The following is a 17,380-nucleotide window of genomic DNA, read 5'->3' on the forward strand; positions in this document are numbered from 1 at the left end:
GAGTTAGTTAATGCAGTTGAGCCTAGCTAAACGCAGTATGCTACTCGGTTGTGCTTATGAACTTTTCTTAAGAGAAAATGCAAGCAGCTACCACGATTTTGGTATTGTACACTCCCTCAGAAACACATATGTGGTGCTTGGTCAAAGTTTTGCATTGACGTGCTGACTGCAGGTGAGTTAGCGGCTTCGGGAAAGGCTGTGCGTCTGTATTTAGTCGTGTTTCTTGTCAGTAACCCGTGTCCTTTGTTTAATGTGTTGGCGGGCACCTGTGTCCCGTTTCTGGTTGCCGGTCTTGTGCGAAATTCTGTTTCCCCGTGAAAATCTGTTCCCGCTTTGTCGGGAGCGCGCATTGCGGCCAGAGGGGCGGATCTGCCCGTTCTCAAGGCGCTCCTGATTATTTTTCGGTAAAAACAGCTCATATAATCATCTCAACTTTGTATCATCCATTTTAATCGCTTGCTCTTTTTAAAAAATTGTAAAATAATTACATTAATGAGGTCCTCTTACGCTGTTTTGTGTTGTTTTTTAAACGCAAAGAGAATCGGTATTTCTCCAACTTTTGTCCCTTCAGCCTGACAGAAATAAACGTCAGTCACCGAACACAACAACCCGTAGTGTATTTTTAATTTTTCATTGCTGTTATAAGAGGATGGAAACTGACTGATAGCAGGGCACACAGATTAAGACGTCCTGCGAAGATGAGAAGAATTTCTGGTTAATCACCTTCTAATGTAAAATATGACAGATTACTGGATTAAGGACATTTATAGTATACCACATCACACATATCAATTTTAGAGAAATTGGAAACAGTTGCTCTTTATTTCCCAAAGATATGGGAGGAGAAGAGGAGATAATGGATGTTTCAGCTTACTGAAATAATCTGTTCCCCCTCCATAACAGGGGAAGAAATTAATTTACCTGCAATTCTTTAACTGTGCTTATTCCTCTCACCACCAAGAACAAATCCTGTGGATTTGGTCATATTTACTGGTTATTTGCAAAAATTAAAGCGGGGGGAACCATATATTTCAGCTGCCTGAAATAATCTGTTCCCCCTCCATAACAGGGGAAGAAATTAATTTACCTGCAAGTCTTTAACTGTGCTTATTCCTCTCACCACCAAGAACAAATCCTGTGGATTTGGTCATATTTACTGGTTATATGCAAAAATTAAAGGGGGGGGGGGAACAGATTATTTCAGCTGCCTGAAATAATCCGCAGGATTTGTTCTTGGTGGTGAGAGGAATAAGCACAGTTAAAGACTTGCAGGTAAATTAATTTCTTCCCCTGTTATGGAGGGGGAACAGATTATTTCAGGCAGCTGAAATATATGGTTCCCCCCCTTTAATTTTTGCAGATCTTTGAATTTCAAAGATTTGCCTTGCCCCACAATGCTGTTACTGATTATCTTAAATGTTAAAATACTTTTTTGTTTTGTTTTTTCATAGATTTATTTTAAGCTTATTGTTATATTGAGTAACAAGTTAAGTTAATTGATAAAGTAAAATTTTTTTTTTTACTGTCAAAGTGCAGCCCCCATTTATTTAGTGATGATTCCTTTAAATTGTAAAACCTTGTGTTATCATTAATCCAATATTTTGTCTCGTCTCCTCATGAATGTAGTGTCTTGTCACTGTACCAGAGGCTCTTATTCTTAACGTGCAAATTTTTCTATTTTTCAGGTCTAAGTTGTCTACAATGCTGCTGCGTGTCATAGTTTCAGAAAGTGAAATCAGGCGTCTTTCAATTGAAGACATCCCCTCAAGTGTTGAGGAACTGTACCAGGTGTTACGAACCAACCTTGCCTTAAGAGGAGGATTCATTTTGCAGTTTGAGGATCCTGATTTCAATAATCAGTTGTGCAACCTAACGGACATCAAAGACCTTCCTGTTGACCGTGCAACTTTGAAAGTATTGTTCACAGCTGATGACTCCACGGATTCTACACTGGACACTGGAAGCCTCTCTTCTCCAAGTAGTGCAGATTTTGTTAAATGGCCTGACTCCTTCCCGATTCCAAAGTTTTCCCATGATGTTGAGCTGCAACTGAAAGAAGCTAATTGTAGATATGCTAAGGATGGATCTGTGATGGTGATTTCTAAAACTTTGAAGACTAATATCCTTGACACACTTGCAGACTGTATGTCAAAGATTACTGCTTATCCTGACAGGCAACACTATGAAAATGTGGCCAAAACACTGGTGGAAAGGCATCCCTGTCTGCGAGACCCAGGGTCAGAAAAGGGATGGTACTCATGGTTTCACAGTCTGAAATTCAAATGGGAAACTACAGGCATAAATTAAGCTCAGCAGGATGCCCTGAGGTAGTCATAAACAAACGAAAATCTGGAAGTTCAAAAGGGGAAACTGTCAAAAAGTCAAAGAAGGGGGAGGTGAACTACTGTCCTGATCCACCTGAAGGACAGAGTCCTGAAAACATGGAGGTGAAGCGCAAGATAATGGAGGCTGAAATGCAGAAGAAAGACCCAAATCATCAGCTGATTGAGGATTTGATGGTTTCTACATTTTCTCAGCGTAGGAAAGACATTGTAGGAGATCAACCACACATCACAGAGCTCATGTCCCGATGGCCTGCTCTGTTCCATGAGAGACAGGTAATCGCACATCTGAATTAGTTTCACCAAGAGATTTAGTGATTTAATACTGAGTTAACTGTGTCCTGATGAGTTTTATATTCTATCACCTCAGATTAGGGCAGAATTTACAAGAATCGTCACCACAGACCTTCTGAAATCTTTTGTTGACGGACTTGATGGCCTGGTTCTGAGACTGCTGGAGGTCTACAAGGCAGCAACCAAATCTGGGAAGAAGCAGCCACTCAAAGACATTTTGGACTGCCTTGCAAAAGATGTAAGCAGAACTGAAGATGGCTAGAAAACTAGGCATAATTTGTTATTTTTGTTAAAATATATTCATCTTACTGCATGTCTTATCTCTTACAGGACACAAATGAAAGGAGAAGGGCTGCTGCTCTGCTTGGTTTGCCACGCTACATATCTGGGGAAGATCCATCAACTGTCATCAGGATGTGTGATGTAAGACTAACAAATGTTATTACAAAAACTGTTTACATATTTAATTATTCCTCTTTCTTGATATCATTTCTTAAAAGTCTTTTTGTAGCATTAGTGTTTGCAAAAACTTATTTTTAGTCCTTAAGAGACATTACTTCCTGTTTACTACAGCCATGCATAACATCAAATTCTGATGTAATTACTTTGTCTATCATGATTGATTTTGCTCAAAGCCACTTGATGGAAACGTGCCTGATTTGCATTTTCCTTAATTTCTTTTGACATTTTAAGAATTTGATGATTAAAAAAAATACATTAGAATGGAAACATTTCTAGTGTCCTACATTTTTAGAATAATTTCAGCGCTTCACAATGGGGGTTTTTAATCTGCCATACACTGTGCTCATGTGCATGAAAATACAAGTTCTGTGGATGAAAAAAGTTTGTCAAAAAGGAGGACTACCTGATGACAAAGTAAAGTGCTGAAAATATGTTGAATATGTACACATAAACAGGCTTTTTTTTCAGGTTGGACTTATTTTCAATGTCTAATTCTTCTGGATGTTTGCCTCATCCACAACAGTGGCCTGTTTCATTGCCATTATGCTCTATGCTTTGTCAAACTGGGAGTGTGTCAGGTTATTCTCTGACTGAACAGAAGTGCATCATACAACCCCACAAGTGTCAAAACATGCAGATTGTTAAACCTCACAATAGCATAAAAACTTGCAGTTTAAAAATAACTGAGTATTTACATTCTTTACTTACACACAAATGTCATTATTTCTTTTCTATTTTTAAGGCTCATGCTGATATTCTGGATGATGTCATGAAGGGGATGCAGGTCGGTCTTCTGATTGCCTGTGAAGGTAGTGAACAGGGGGCCATCCCACACGAGGTCTTCGACGTGGCAGTTGTGGTGGAGGAGACCATTGTGCTTCACAATATTAAAGATGTGACAGTTGGCTTTGCTATGCTTATGGGTGTCATCTACTGTATCAATCTCAAGTATCCAAATGACATGAAGTATTCGTTCGAGTTTCTTCAGAGAGTGGTGATGAAGATCAGTCCAGACCAGGCCTCAGCTCGAGTACATGGTTTGAGAAACAAACTCCTGAGGTACAAACTGTAACATCTGGTATGTTTACAGTTTTGTTTTCTTAAATAAGAGTTCCTGTAAGAATTTGTTCAGTTTGTTCTATGCACTAAATGTTAATACTAATGGTTATGCACTAAAACATTTAGCACTGTGCTGAATCTGTGGAAAAACCTCTCAGGATTTTTGTGAGTTTGTTAAAACACTGATCATTTTGCACTTTTTGGACTGTTTTTGAGAGATGGTAGCTAGTTGTATTGACTTTGGACTGCTACTGTTCAACGTGGTTAAAATGTTTTGTAAAATAATGGTCTATATGGAGGACTGAAACTCGCCAATAAAATGCACTTAAAATGCACCATACCTCACAAATTTTTTACAATAAAACTTTAGGTAGAGTTCATAATTGGTGCCTTTTAAGTGCATTTATTGAGATTTATATAAAAAAATATTTCTGTTTGTCAAAAAATTTATTTCTGCTTTGGTCCTTCAATAAATGTTAAAACTTCTGCTTGTCTCGAAAAAATGTTTTCTTTTTACACTTGATTTAAGGCTTGTCTCATATTTGATAGAGAAAGAAAAATGTATAATCTGAAATGGAAGCGTATTGGTGTAATTATTTTTAGAAAACTGGTAAACTTGGCATTGTTAGTGGAGAAAGTGAGCAATATTTGGAAATGTTAGTTTACTTAAATTGCAATTTGAAGTTCAGTAGCTGCCTTAAACTCTTGAGTTAAATTAACTCAAAAAGGGAATTGGTATGAATACAGTTAGTCAGTTTAACTTTAAAATGAGAGTTGAAAGTATATATAATTGTTTGCTACTTCAACAAAATAAAACAAGTTTTTTTGAATGGATAACTTAACTTTGCAAGGCCTTTAAACTTGGAGTATGAAGTTCATACAACTAGTAGTCATTAGTTAGACAAGTGGTATACCTTAATTATTTGAGTTCAAATAGAATATGATTGTAATTTTACTTGACAAGAGTACTCAATTTATAAAGAATGAATAATGTTCTATAGTTAGTCATTTCAACTCATGGTATCATATTTAATCAATGAATTATCAGCAATTGAGCTACTTTTCTAGCTTGCCATCCTAAGTTGGAAAAAAACATTATTTCAAGTTGTGTTAACTTGTGCTTTTAAGGCAGCTGCTTAACTCAAGTTTTTAAGTTTAACCACCCTAATTATTTTTACAGTGCAAATGGTCATTTAGGGGATTGTTAGAAATAATCCAGTCTGTTAATACAATATTATGGCAATGTATACTATTATAAAAAGAGTCCCAGGCCAATCCAATATAATATAATATAATATATCCAATATATTCTATATATATATATATATATATATATATATATATATTTATTTAGGGTGCCCAAGACAAATAAGTCATACTGACAGTGTTGGGAAAGTTCTCTTTCTACGTGAACTAGTTCAAAGTTCAGTTCACACATTTTAAAATGAACTAGTTCAGTTCATAGTTCATAAATCAAAGCCAAAAAATGAACTAGTTCATAGTTCTTTTTTTTTTTCATATATTGCTCAATTACACCATAGCCTACTGTAGAACCACAGACAGCAATTATTTTATCAGTTATAACTCTGAAACTGTGCGTCAGATTTCATCTTCCTATCCAGTTTTGAATCCTTATCCAACCAGGATTTACACTAGCATTGAGGGGACAGCATTTCCCCATTGTTGCTTTAATGCTTTGTTGCTGTCCATTCACTTCACACTAGTAGCAGCTGCAGCTTTCACCCCTACAGTATATTCTCAAAAACATCAGGAAAAATGTGCTGCTTGAATGGTCTTTTTTATGAGTAATTATTAAAAGAAAAATAGGAAAGTAGTCTTTAGGTGCAAATGTTTTTTTTTTTTATTTTAATAATTTTTTCCATTTGAAATTCCATTTCAATACATACTAAAAAGGAATACTGGAATCCTGGAAAATTATACCAGGCAGGTTTAACAAACAAGTTACATGGATAGTAAAACCCTCAAGAACAGGGGTCTTCTATGTTTTCCAGACCAAGGACCCCCAAACTGATGGCCCCCTAACTATATATATTGTATGAAATTGTGTCCTATAGTCACTCTATTACAGATGGAGTAATGTAAAGAAATTAATTTCTCCCTGGGATTATTAAAGTTTTTCTGATTCTGATTCCTGGTTGTTGTGAAGGAAACGGTGCCCAGCTTGAAAGAGCTCCTGTGTGTTGCTGAATGTGTGCATTGATGACTGAAAGACATCTTTTGTCTCCATTTATCTGTTTACTACAGTGTGTTGATTTCATGTTAATGAGTATTTAAAGACATTTCAATTAGTGGGGGAAAAATTGCAGGGGGGGAATATAAAAAATATCAACTAACCATGCAGACCCTCATGCAGTACCTCCGTAGACCCCCTAGGGGTCGCGGATCCCCTGTTGAAGACCTCCGCTCAAGAAGATTTTACTAACACAAACTGAGGGACCAGGCTGAGGTAGAAATTTAAGGTTACTGAAGTGCGGATTTTTTTACTGAAAGCCGGCGGGCAAACTTGTTGCCATCGTCCTCACCGACCACCTGGTCATAAAACTGTTTTAAGTGATCGTACTGCTGCTTTGTCGCCTCCACGGTAGCCTCCACGCTGCTGTGGCTTCCACGCTGCATTTTGTTTTGATGACGCACGCGGCTGTAGGCTACGACGCTGGTAGCTGGTGTTGCCAGATTGGGTGTTTTTCCTGTTAAATATTAAGGCCTGTTTACGGTGTGATTTAGAGGGGTTTCGCCTGGAGGGTTCTATAGAAATCTGGCAACCTATTGAACGGAGTTGAACTGAGAGAGTGTGCCGTTCACAGACACCAGAATGAACGAGTTCACAATAACGTTCATCAGGGAGTAATACAGTACGTTCAGTTCACGTTCGCCCAAAATATGAACGAGTTCATGAACTTTCGTTCAATGAACGCGTTCAGGCACAACACTGCATACTGATATGTAATGTTATGAGGACAAATCCAACCTAATGAAATATATTATTATTACCAGTATTATCTGGTAGTGCAAAAAGTAAGAGGAGTCACAAAGGACATTTTTCTGATGATTATATAGATGATTATTAACTTTACCAAAAACTCAAAGAGCCATGACTAAACCTGCAGTCTATGAGCCAAGAGCTGCACTGAGATCATCATTCAGACTTTCTTTGCCAAGGTTCGGCTAAATACATTTTTTATTTTGAGATGGAGCTCAATTATTTAAAGTCTAAGATTGAAGAAGAATAAAACACAACTGATATAAGGGAATTATTTTCAGTTATTTACCACTTTCCATGTGCTCATGGTCAGATCATCCACACATACAGTCAAATATGTCAATTACTCTCTAGCAGCACAAAATCCAGTCACCAACATCCAAAGACATCTGAAGTATTTAGGAAACTTAAGCACGATCAGAGCTGAAATTAATTAATAGCTTGTCTGTGTCAGTTGTTACTGACCGTCCTTGTTTGTTTCTGGTTCTGCTGCCGGTTTTATTCATAGCATTAAATAAAGTAAAATAGTAAGTACAATATATCCATCACATCAGCTAAGGCTAAACACTCTGAAATATCATGGTAACTTTTGCTGACATGCTAACATGCCAAAGCTGAAAGGTAATTCATCTAATCAAATATAGATTAAAATGCTCCCGTTGGAGCGTAGCTTAGGAGTACAGAAAACATGCATCTCTTGTATCCAGTATAACAGATTATAGGGACCTGTTTTCTAATATAGGACATCTCACATTAATGGCTTTACCTGTTCAGGTATTGGTTCTCAGAAGTATGAGTGATGGTGACTCAGACATAGGTGAATTTTATGCTTTATTCAGACCATGGGCGTAGGTTAGCAGGTTTGCATAGGGACCATAGGGACATGTCCCTACCAAAATGTTGAACCGACCTAATTGTCCCTACCAATAATTTGATGTGAGCAACATGTTTATAATTTAAAATTATAATTTTTTTTTGGTGCAGCAGTCGCTTCTTTTCCTCTCACAGCTGCCTGCCTGGTTGCTGCTGCTGCTGCAGCTCCGTCTGAGCGCCTGCCTGTTTCTCCTGCCCCTTTAACGTAGCAGTGCACTGTGCTTCGCTATTTAACTCCACTATCATTGGTTGTTCTGCCTTAAGTTCCGCCTTCTCTGTTTCTGATTGTTTGTTTTTCAGTCTGTGTGTGCTTGGGGCACAAAATTGAAAATGTATTCACGCAAGAATACCGCGGCTACTACAATTAATATTAGGCTACAAAACTAGTCCCAATTAAAAAACCGAATATCTTTCACGCTATAAAACAAAAACCTTTATTTTCTTCTATAAAACTAAATATTCTGAGTCAGGCAGGAGTTCTGAAGACTGCTGGAAAAATGGACAAATAAAGGCTGTAAGCTATCAACATTTCTGATTCTTAGCCACAGCCGACTGAAAAAGGAAATCTGAGGGTTTCCTTTTTCTGATATTCTGATATTTAGTTGCTGTTACTGTTTTCATTTAATGATGACTCTGAAGAAGTTCAGGTATAATTATTTGCTGGTGTTATTTCTTTTATAGAGTATAACAACAAGAGATGGTGCCTAAACATCTGCTATTTTTGTTTAAGAAGCATAATTAGGGTTCCACATAATAATAGTTCTATTTTATTGATTATTTCTATTCCTAGAAATACGATAAAGACAAGAACAAATAGAGGAACATCATTCACATTGATTTCATCTTATATAGATTTCCACACAGTCTATAAGTAAATTAATACAAACATTAATGTGTGGTAAATAATGCTTGATTCTGGCTGTTTATTTTGGATATTATTACATTACAGATAAGATAGTGTTATATTGTCTTTTATAATCCTTAAATGGGATTTTATATTTGAATAAATTTAGGCTTATTCTTAGTTTTGTGCTTTGTAGATAAGAAAATAGACACAAGGAGCTATTTTAACAGTCAGTCAGTAAGTAACATAGGATGATATAAAAGATTGTTTCATTTAATCCTTTTATATTAAAAACACACTTTTGTCATGTTTGGCTTCAGTTGCCTAACCCACATGCAGAACACTCCTGAATAAAAGTTCAAATGTTTATTTAGAAGATGGAATACAATGAATAAACAGATCCCAAGGGGAACTCGTCTGGTCACGAGTGGATTCTGAAATGCACACAGAGTTAACAGGTCCAGGACTGGTCACGAGTGGGTTCACTGCAGAGGGGGACAGAGGAGTTAGAGGAGGTCCAGGTAATTTGCAGGATGAGAGTGTGCAGGGCTGTACCTGTACAGGAGTTGAGCTGAGCAGCTGAGGGGGGAACCTTGAGGGTCCAGAGGCTGTCGGCAGGCTGAGGGCTAGGTGGAGGCAGAGCTTGGTTTGAGTGTTGGCAGATTACCGATTTGAGTTTCCCTTCCCGTTTCTTCAGAGAGCGGGCAGGCAGGTCTTTGACGGGAATAGTTCTCCAGGGTTCTTCAGAGAACAGAGAGGCAGATTACCGGCAGATATACTCTTTTGGGTTTCAGGTTTCAGACAGGTTCAATCTAGGAAGCAGAGAGGAGAAAACAGATCAGGTTCAGGTTCTGGTTTTCAGGGAGTCAGAGATTCAGACAGGCAGGTTGGCTCAGGCTTGCTAACCGTAACTGGCAAACACTCTGGCACTGGAGAGAAGTCCTCTGCCTCCTTAAATACAGATCTCCTGATGAGCAGATGAGCGTCAGGTGGTTGCAATCAACTCCGGCTCCAGGAGATCTAGTACGCCCTCTGGTGGAGAAAGTGGACAGACCTCCAGATCCCAACAACTTTTATACATTATATGATTTTAGGAAACACAGATATCCAGTAATAATCATGCAGGACAGCTTGTAGGTGAAGCAGCTGGCCCTTCAGTGCTTCAGGTGATGTTTAAATGATTTTAATTACAAATTAAGGAGCACCTTTTTTATTTATACACAATATAAATATCAATTCGTATTTAATATGGCTGGATTTAGGGAACTCAAACAATGAGCAGTGACGTTGCAGCACAGGTAAAGAGAGAAGTGTCCAAACCTTCAGGGTTTCAGGTTAGGGTTTTTTTATTTATTTTTTATTTTTTTCAGTAGGAGTAATTGGATTCTGTGAACTCTTTTGAAGCTCACAAATGATACCACATGGATTTTAATATAGTTAACCTGATTAACATGTTTGTTTGGTTTGCTGTTATCTCCACTTCACATGTATTTAGTAAAAAATGCATTTACAATATTACGATAAAATTAGGGCAGCAGCTAACAATTATTTTGGAAATCAATTAGTCTGTCATTAGTTTTTTCGATGAATCGATTAATTGGATAGCCAACGGTTCTTTAAAGAAGATTATTAATGACAGTACACCAGGTGAAACTAAGAACAGACAAAAACATTTTTATTTATCTTATATGCAAAAAAAACAAAAAACAAAACAAAATAATTTTGGTATAATTACTGATCTAAGTGTCTCTGTCTGGGAAAGGCACATTTTCCATTTATATTATGTTTTAGAGTCTCTATACCCGAGTTAATGATAAATCACTTACTAAATCAATTGACGAATATTAAAATAATCAATTAATACGATTCATTTTTTAGCCCTAGATAAAATACATGAAATGGGCTACAGAGTAACTACTGCCCAGATGTTCAACTTTTATAGATAAGTTAATATTTAAATGAATGTATTATTTTGCTTGATACAGAGAAAGCATAGTAGATAAAAATATAAGAGGAGGGTTTACCTCTGCACAATTCTATATCTTCAAAAGAAAATACTGTATTTACCTTCTGTCTTAGTCGTTCAAATGAAACCATTTTCAAAGTGGAAAACAGTCCTAATTCCACATTCTTCAGAGCCCGTGATACTTTCAAACATTGATAAACAGCATCTAGGGAGTATAGTGCTTATAACATTTTTATTAATGTAGCTAAATGCTGCTTTTCTCACTAAACAATGAATTCCTCTTATCAGTACGGATGCTCACGTCAAGCATAAAAAACGGGCATGCACATTGCATAGCACCAATGACACCAGACCAATAGTGTCCCTACCAAAGTTCAAATCAAACTTACGGCCTTGATTCAGACATACCCCTGACATTGATGAAGAGAGCCCTGGTGTGTTTGCAGTAAATATTTTTCATTTGCTCCAGAGTGAGTGGTACATCAAGTGAATTATAATTCAGAGACTTCAGAATGTCACATTGCCATAAGAACCTTTATTAAGGTTGAGCTACAGATTAATTTATGTTGAATAATATTGTGGTAGAAAAGAAGAAAATATAAAACCATGAATTGCAGGCACGAAGCATGATTAATGGTACAGTGCTTGTTGTAATGCTGTGATGGAAAATCTGAATGTTGTCATGCATATGGATCTTACTTGACCAACGAAACATTTCTGCCTTTCATTCATGCAAGCCATCAGGGTCTACACTTTTGAAATGGGGCAAACAAGCTTGATCACAACTTCTGGACAGCTCGAAGTAAAAAATCACATTGAGAAATTATTGCCCAAAGTCCAGGTCACTGACACTGAGGAAGACCTATTGTTGTAAATGAGCATGATGTTAAAGTTTAAATTTGTGCATTGAAACCTTTGGAAATAAGGTAAGACAACCAAACATAACATTTCAGTTATGTGAAATCACTAAATAAAGTTATATAAAAAAATCTAGAGAGTTTAAAGTAAGCAAGACATAAAGAGGTATTACAAAGTTTTTTGTATAATACTGCCACCTCTGGTCAAAGCACAGAACTGCAGAATTCTTTTTAAAAACGTTTTCACCTTAAACTGGGCTTACAATGTGCGATTTTTTGCATTTTTCAGGGCAACTTTCCAGTTGTGCGAGAATTTTTCGATCGGCCTGACTTTCAGCCTGATCGTGCATTGTGTAGTGTACAGGGGGTAATGAAGGGTGATCAGCCTGTCATGACCACCTCCCGATCAGGAATCGTGAGGTCGGGAGAAAATCAAACATGTTGGATTTCGTTGTGGGCAAATCTGTCAGTGGCAATTCGCAAACAAGGTTTCTTCTTCTTCTTACTTTCCGATGAAACACACAGAAGCATGGAGGGGTGGGGTGGGGTGGGGGGGGGGGGGGGGGGGGGGGCTGGGGACTGGGCAAGTGAAATGGAGTTCTTTCTGTAAAATTCACAGACCGTAGTAGCCATGTTTGCTCAGCCATGTGTTTGTCCAAATATGTCTTTGCTTTCTGCTTTTAGGGCTTTCAGCACACAAAATTGCACAAATTGCCAAGACAGCGCGTTTCACTCTAGTGAGCTTCATAATTTTCTTCTACTCATATAGCCTCCGGATAGACAAGTCCAAGTAGTGCCATCTCACTGCGGAGCTGAGTACGATGTTGTTTTTTAGACAAACAGTGTGAGCAGGTAGTTTGCATCAGAGCATCGGGTCGCACATACATCGTAAGCTGTGAACAGAGTGAGGTGCAATTATTGAAAAAAACTCACACAGTTTTACTTGTGCCCTTGTATTATGGCATAGGTTTGATTTCAACTTTGGTAGGGACACTATTGGTCTTCAGTTTCATTAGTCTGATGTCACTGGTCCTTTGGAAAATATTCATGCTCTCTTTTATGCTTAATGTGAGCATTAGGGCACATTTTGTTTAAAGAGAACAGCAGCATTTGTTGCTTCATTAATACAAATCTTATAAGCACTACACACACTAGATGCCGTTCATAGCCAGTGATACTTTAAATGTTTAAAGTATCACAGGCTCTGATGAATGTGGAATTAGGACAAAGACAATAGGTAAATACGTACCTATTTAACCAAATATAGTCTAAATATGTCTGTTATATGTGGATTTTTCCTGTGTTTTCTTTTGAAGATATAGAATTGTGCAGAGGTAAATACTACTCTTATTTTTTTTATCTAATATGCTCTCTCTGTATCAACCAAAATAATACATTAATGGGACGGTAAATAAATGTATTGTATTTACATATGCACTAGAACTATACTGACACTTAGCATTTAAAATATTACCTTCACTATACAAGTTGTACATCTGGGCTGTAGTTACCCTGTGTAGCCTATTTCATGTATTTTATCAGGGCTGAAAAAATTACTCAAATTAATCGATTATTTAAATAAGAATAAACTAATTTAGTAATTGATTATTTGTTAACTGCAGTATAGGGCCACTAAAATGTGCCTTTAGCTGACAGAGCAACCCACTTAGAGCAGGAATTATACCAACATTGTAAAAATATGTAAACATTTTGCATTTAGAAATTAAAAAAAGTTTTTTTTTTCTGTCAATATTCTCCATCAAGAACTCCTCAAGAGGAAACGTTTCTGTTTCATCTGGTTTAATTTTGTAAAAAAAAAAAAAAAATCTTTAAAGAACCTTGTGCTATCTGATTATTAATCGATTCATCGAAAAAATAATTTACAGATTAATCGATTTGAAAAATATCATTAGTTGCAGCTCTAATTTTATGGTAACATTACAAACACATTTCTTCCATCATACAGCACTGAAGGGCAGCTGCCTCCCCTGAAGGCTGCCCTGCATCATTATATCTTTGTTTCCTACAGTCATATAATGTTTCTATTATACAAGTGCGTATTTAATAGTTAAGGATTAAATGTAACATAACCTTTTATCATCATCCTATATTGCTTACTGTTTGCCTTTTTAAATAGCTCCTTATATCTATTTTCTTTTTTAGTGGCATCATCTACAAACACAACGCTAAGAATGAGTCTAAGTTTATTCAAATATAAAATCAGTTTTAGCAATTATAAAAGACAATATACCACTATCTTATCTGTAATTTAATAGTATCCATAATAAACAGCCTGATTCAAACATTATTTACCAGACATTAATGATTTACTTATGGACCATGTGGAAATCTAGAAAAATAGAATCAGTGTAAATAGAGTTCCTCTGTTTATCTTTATCCTATTTCTAGAAGTAGAAGTCAATTAAATAGAACTATTTTAATGTGGAAAACAAAAAATAGCAGATCTTCAACATCCTTCCGATGTTGTTATGTTCTACAAAAGAAATAACAGCTGTTATTTATACCTGAACTGCAGTCATAAATGAAAACAGTAATAGCAAAGAAATATTGGTGAAAGGGAATCAGAAATGTTGATAGTTTACAGTCTTTGTTCATTTTTTAACAGCTTCAGAACTCCTGCCTGGCTCAGAATATTTAGTTTTATAAAAGAAATCCTAACGTTGCTTACTTACATTTCTCAAGTTCCACAAATCAAAACTCTCCTCTGCTTCTTTACAGAACTGCAATCAGAAACTTTCTCCTGTTTTAGTGTAGATAATATTTAGTTTTTTAATTGCGACTAGTTTCGTAGCCTAATATTAATATTGGTAACTGCCGTATTCTAGCGTCATTATTTATTTATATTTTTTGCGTTCCAAGGACGCGCGCGCACACATACAGACTAGAAAACAAGCAACCAGAAAGAGAGGAGGAATTTAAGGCAGAAAAATCAGAGAGTGGAGTTAAACAATGCAGCACAGCTACATGCGCTGCTACGTGAAAGATAAAGGAAAGACCAGGCAGCTGCGGCTACCAGGCAGAGAAGCTGAGAGAGGAAAAGAAACCACTGCTTCAACAACGCTGGATTTTAAATCATAAACATGTTGTTCACATCCAATTATTGCTGGGGACAAGTAGGTCGGTCCAAAATTTTGGTAAGGGACATGTCCCTATGGTCCCTATGCAAACCTACGCCCATGCCATAATACATGACATGCATGTTGTACACGGTTTCAGTGTAAACATTTAGTCGTCTTTGTAAAGCAACAAAAGAGCAGACGTATAGGCCGGGTGTTATCTTGTATTCACTTTGTGCTTCTTTCTCTTCTTGCTCCACTTCTGCACCTACATCTGTTAGGCTTCTCCTTGACATCCAGACAGCAATGCTCAGTGCTATCCTGCTTGAAAGGACAAGTTAATAATTATTTATTTTTAATGTCTGTGCCTGTTTGATGTTGTTAAATAAACAGCTGCTTGTTCTCTGCTATATTTCCTCCCTAACTCTTCTGTTGTAGTCCAGCATCTACAGACTGCTCCAATAACCAGATAAACCAATAAAAACAGTAACATGTATTAACATTTATTAATATTTATTTATTGGTTTGTAATCTGAGCTCCTTTCTTTCTGTCGGTACATAGCTCAGCTGTCACACGGCTGTAACTAATTGACAGAGGAAGGAAACGTCTCCACCAAGATGACCATCTCTATCTGAAGTTTACTGTGACAGTCCCTCCTCCACACAGATGCCGTTATTTTATGTTTCACAGCCCAACAAGTTCAGCAGGATTGCAAAAAATTTGCAGCACAAAATAGTAAAAATACTATTAATTTATTGAATATTGATTGTGTTTCGGTTTGTTCATAAACGAAAGAACATGTATATCAAATGTAGGAAATTTAACGCTTTGCAGGAAAAAGACAATCATGATGGATATCTTGCTCCTGGGCGAGCATTACAAATGTCAACTTACTTATCATTGTACACTTAAATACAATCATGATTGCTTTACCAGGAATCCATTTTTGCTTTTTAGCCTAAAAATTTCTAGTTGGAAAATTGTCTCTGAGTTTGTATAGAAACACTGCAGTAGTGAAGCAGCCCAAAGCTGGGCTCTGTTCTCCTGTTTGATACAGATTTCCGTAGCATGGTATTCCGGGTTATAAATTCAATGAGGCTATTACCGCACAGTTTTGGCTTTTTAGGAAGTGCTTAATTTAAATTATGTGCACCAGCCAAATTCAGAATGGGGTTAATGGAAATGATGTGTACATAACCACAAAATTGTTGTGTCGGCTGCTCCATCTCTGACAGAACCCCTGCTACAGTATTTGTGAAAACTTTGCGATCAGCCTGGCACTAGCTTCAAGTAATTTTCAGTGTGGGTGTCTATAGGGGGAAAGTACAGCAAATATGTGTTTATTCCTTTGTGGTCCCACAGGGAGGATAACAGTCTAAACAGCCTCATTAAGGAATTGGAAGCTGGGCTGGTTGACATGTCGTGTAGCAGTGCTGCGGCTGTGAGAGTAAGGTAAAAATGCAGCCTACATAGTCTTCAAAGTGCTGTCTTGGTAGAGCGAGGGATTGTTATGCCTTCCAAATGAAAGCATCTTACTCTTAGATCTATTCATCTTGCCTTTAATTAAAAACTTCTAAACGTTGCTTGGTTACATCATTCAAAATCAGCCTTGTGCTCTGCTTTGCTCTTGGATGATTGAGGAATCTCAGATGCTTAGTGTGATCTTACCATCTATTTGTGCAAATCCTGAGACATCTGTGTGTGTGTGTAAAACAGCCTCTGTGTATGCTGTATTTCAGGTGTGTCTTTGTTCGTTCTCCATGTTGCTGCACTTAAAGGTATGTTATTCAGAGAGACAGGTTGCAGCGATTTCCCACATGGGTGCAGTGTACATACACAAGAAAGAACAAGGTCCTTTGAGCTCATCTTGTCCATATGGCCTAAAGGCTCAGAAAACTACCCGGGAGAAAGTGTCTTGCTACAGTACAGTGTAAAATCAAACTCCACTTTTGGCTGGACCTACCAGTGGTACAGGAGCAAACCACACAATGCTTCAACCCCAAACCTTAGACACATTGGGCCGGATCTATCAAAGGTTTGCGTGTATAAAAACGTGAGCTATTTCACTGCGCACGCTAAAAAATTTACAAACTGATCTACCAACAGCGTGCTAAAAGGATTTGATCTTTAAAACGTGCTAAATAGCGCCTCTTATCCATTTAGTACTTTTTCTGCAATTAATATGCAATATGGGGTGTTTACTCGCAAAAGTGCGTCTTGTGGGAGGAGAACATGTAAATATATTAATTTAGCACTCGCAAAGTGATTTATCAAACCTGAAAGCAATTTTTCTAACGGTATCTGACCCTATATTTAACACGTTTCAAAAGAAGGTGCAAATGGTCTGTATGCGTAATTGCGCACACATGGCAGCGGTTATTGTCGCAAGAAGGAGCCATGGAAATGAAGCAAGGAGACGCAGAGAACGCATTTTTTCACTCCGTGTGAATATTTTTGGAATGAACGAGGAAACGATCATCAAAACATATCGTTTATCCAGCATTGCCATTTTTGGCTGCAATTCCAGTGATTTGCTCCTCACAGAGCGTCAGCTGTACTTGTTCCTCAATGCTGGTCAGAGGCATCTCATCTACTGTGCCCCCT

At 37.3% G+C, this 17,380-nt stretch overlaps 1 protein-coding gene and 1 long non-coding RNA gene across 2 annotated transcripts; one reads left to right on the forward strand and one right to left on the reverse strand.

The window, feature by feature from the left end:
* Nucleotides 1-2,336: 2,336 nt before the first annotated feature.
* Nucleotides 2,337-4,277, forward strand: LOC119780637. Its single transcript, XM_038280743.1, has 4 exons — nt 2,337-2,618; nt 2,713-2,874; nt 2,967-3,059; nt 3,841-4,277. The coding sequence occupies exons 1-4, from the start codon at nt 2,442-2,444 to the stop codon at nt 4,168-4,170; spliced, it is 762 nt and encodes a 253-aa protein (XP_038136671.1). The 5' UTR covers nt 2,337-2,441; the 3' UTR covers nt 4,171-4,277.
* Nucleotides 4,278-9,226: 4,949 nt separating this feature from the next.
* LOC119780612 lies at nt 9,227-9,940 on the reverse strand. Its single transcript, XR_005280426.1, has 3 exons — nt 9,782-9,940; nt 9,431-9,687; nt 9,227-9,360 (listed from the first exon to the last, which is right to left on the reverse strand). It is a non-coding gene; the product is annotated as an uncharacterized LOC119780612 (long non-coding RNA).
* Between the last annotated feature and the right edge of the window lie 7,440 nt (nt 9,941-17,380).

This window comes from Cyprinodon tularosa, unplaced genomic scaffold (assembly GCF_016077235.1).
Source record: "Cyprinodon tularosa strain WSP-4 unplaced genomic scaffold, ASM1607723v1 ctg163, whole genome shotgun sequence".
In the NCBI taxonomy this organism is placed as follows: domain Eukaryota; kingdom Metazoa; phylum Chordata; class Actinopteri; order Cyprinodontiformes; family Cyprinodontidae; genus Cyprinodon; species Cyprinodon tularosa.

Bases quoted from the DNA above. Each gene is read 5' to 3' on its own strand.
- LOC119780637 (XM_038280743.1), top strand. From the start codon at position 2,442: ATGGAGGTGAAGCGCAAGATAATGGAGGCTGAAATGCAGAAGAAAGAC. The intron at 2,619-2,712 runs GTAATCGCACAT...CTATCACCTCAG, and splicing joins CTCTGTTCCATGAGAGACAG to ATTAGGGCAGAATTTACAAG. The intron at 2,875-2,966 runs GTAAGCAGAACT...TATCTCTTACAG, and splicing joins TGGACTGCCTTGCAAAAGAT to GACACAAATGAAAGGAGAAG.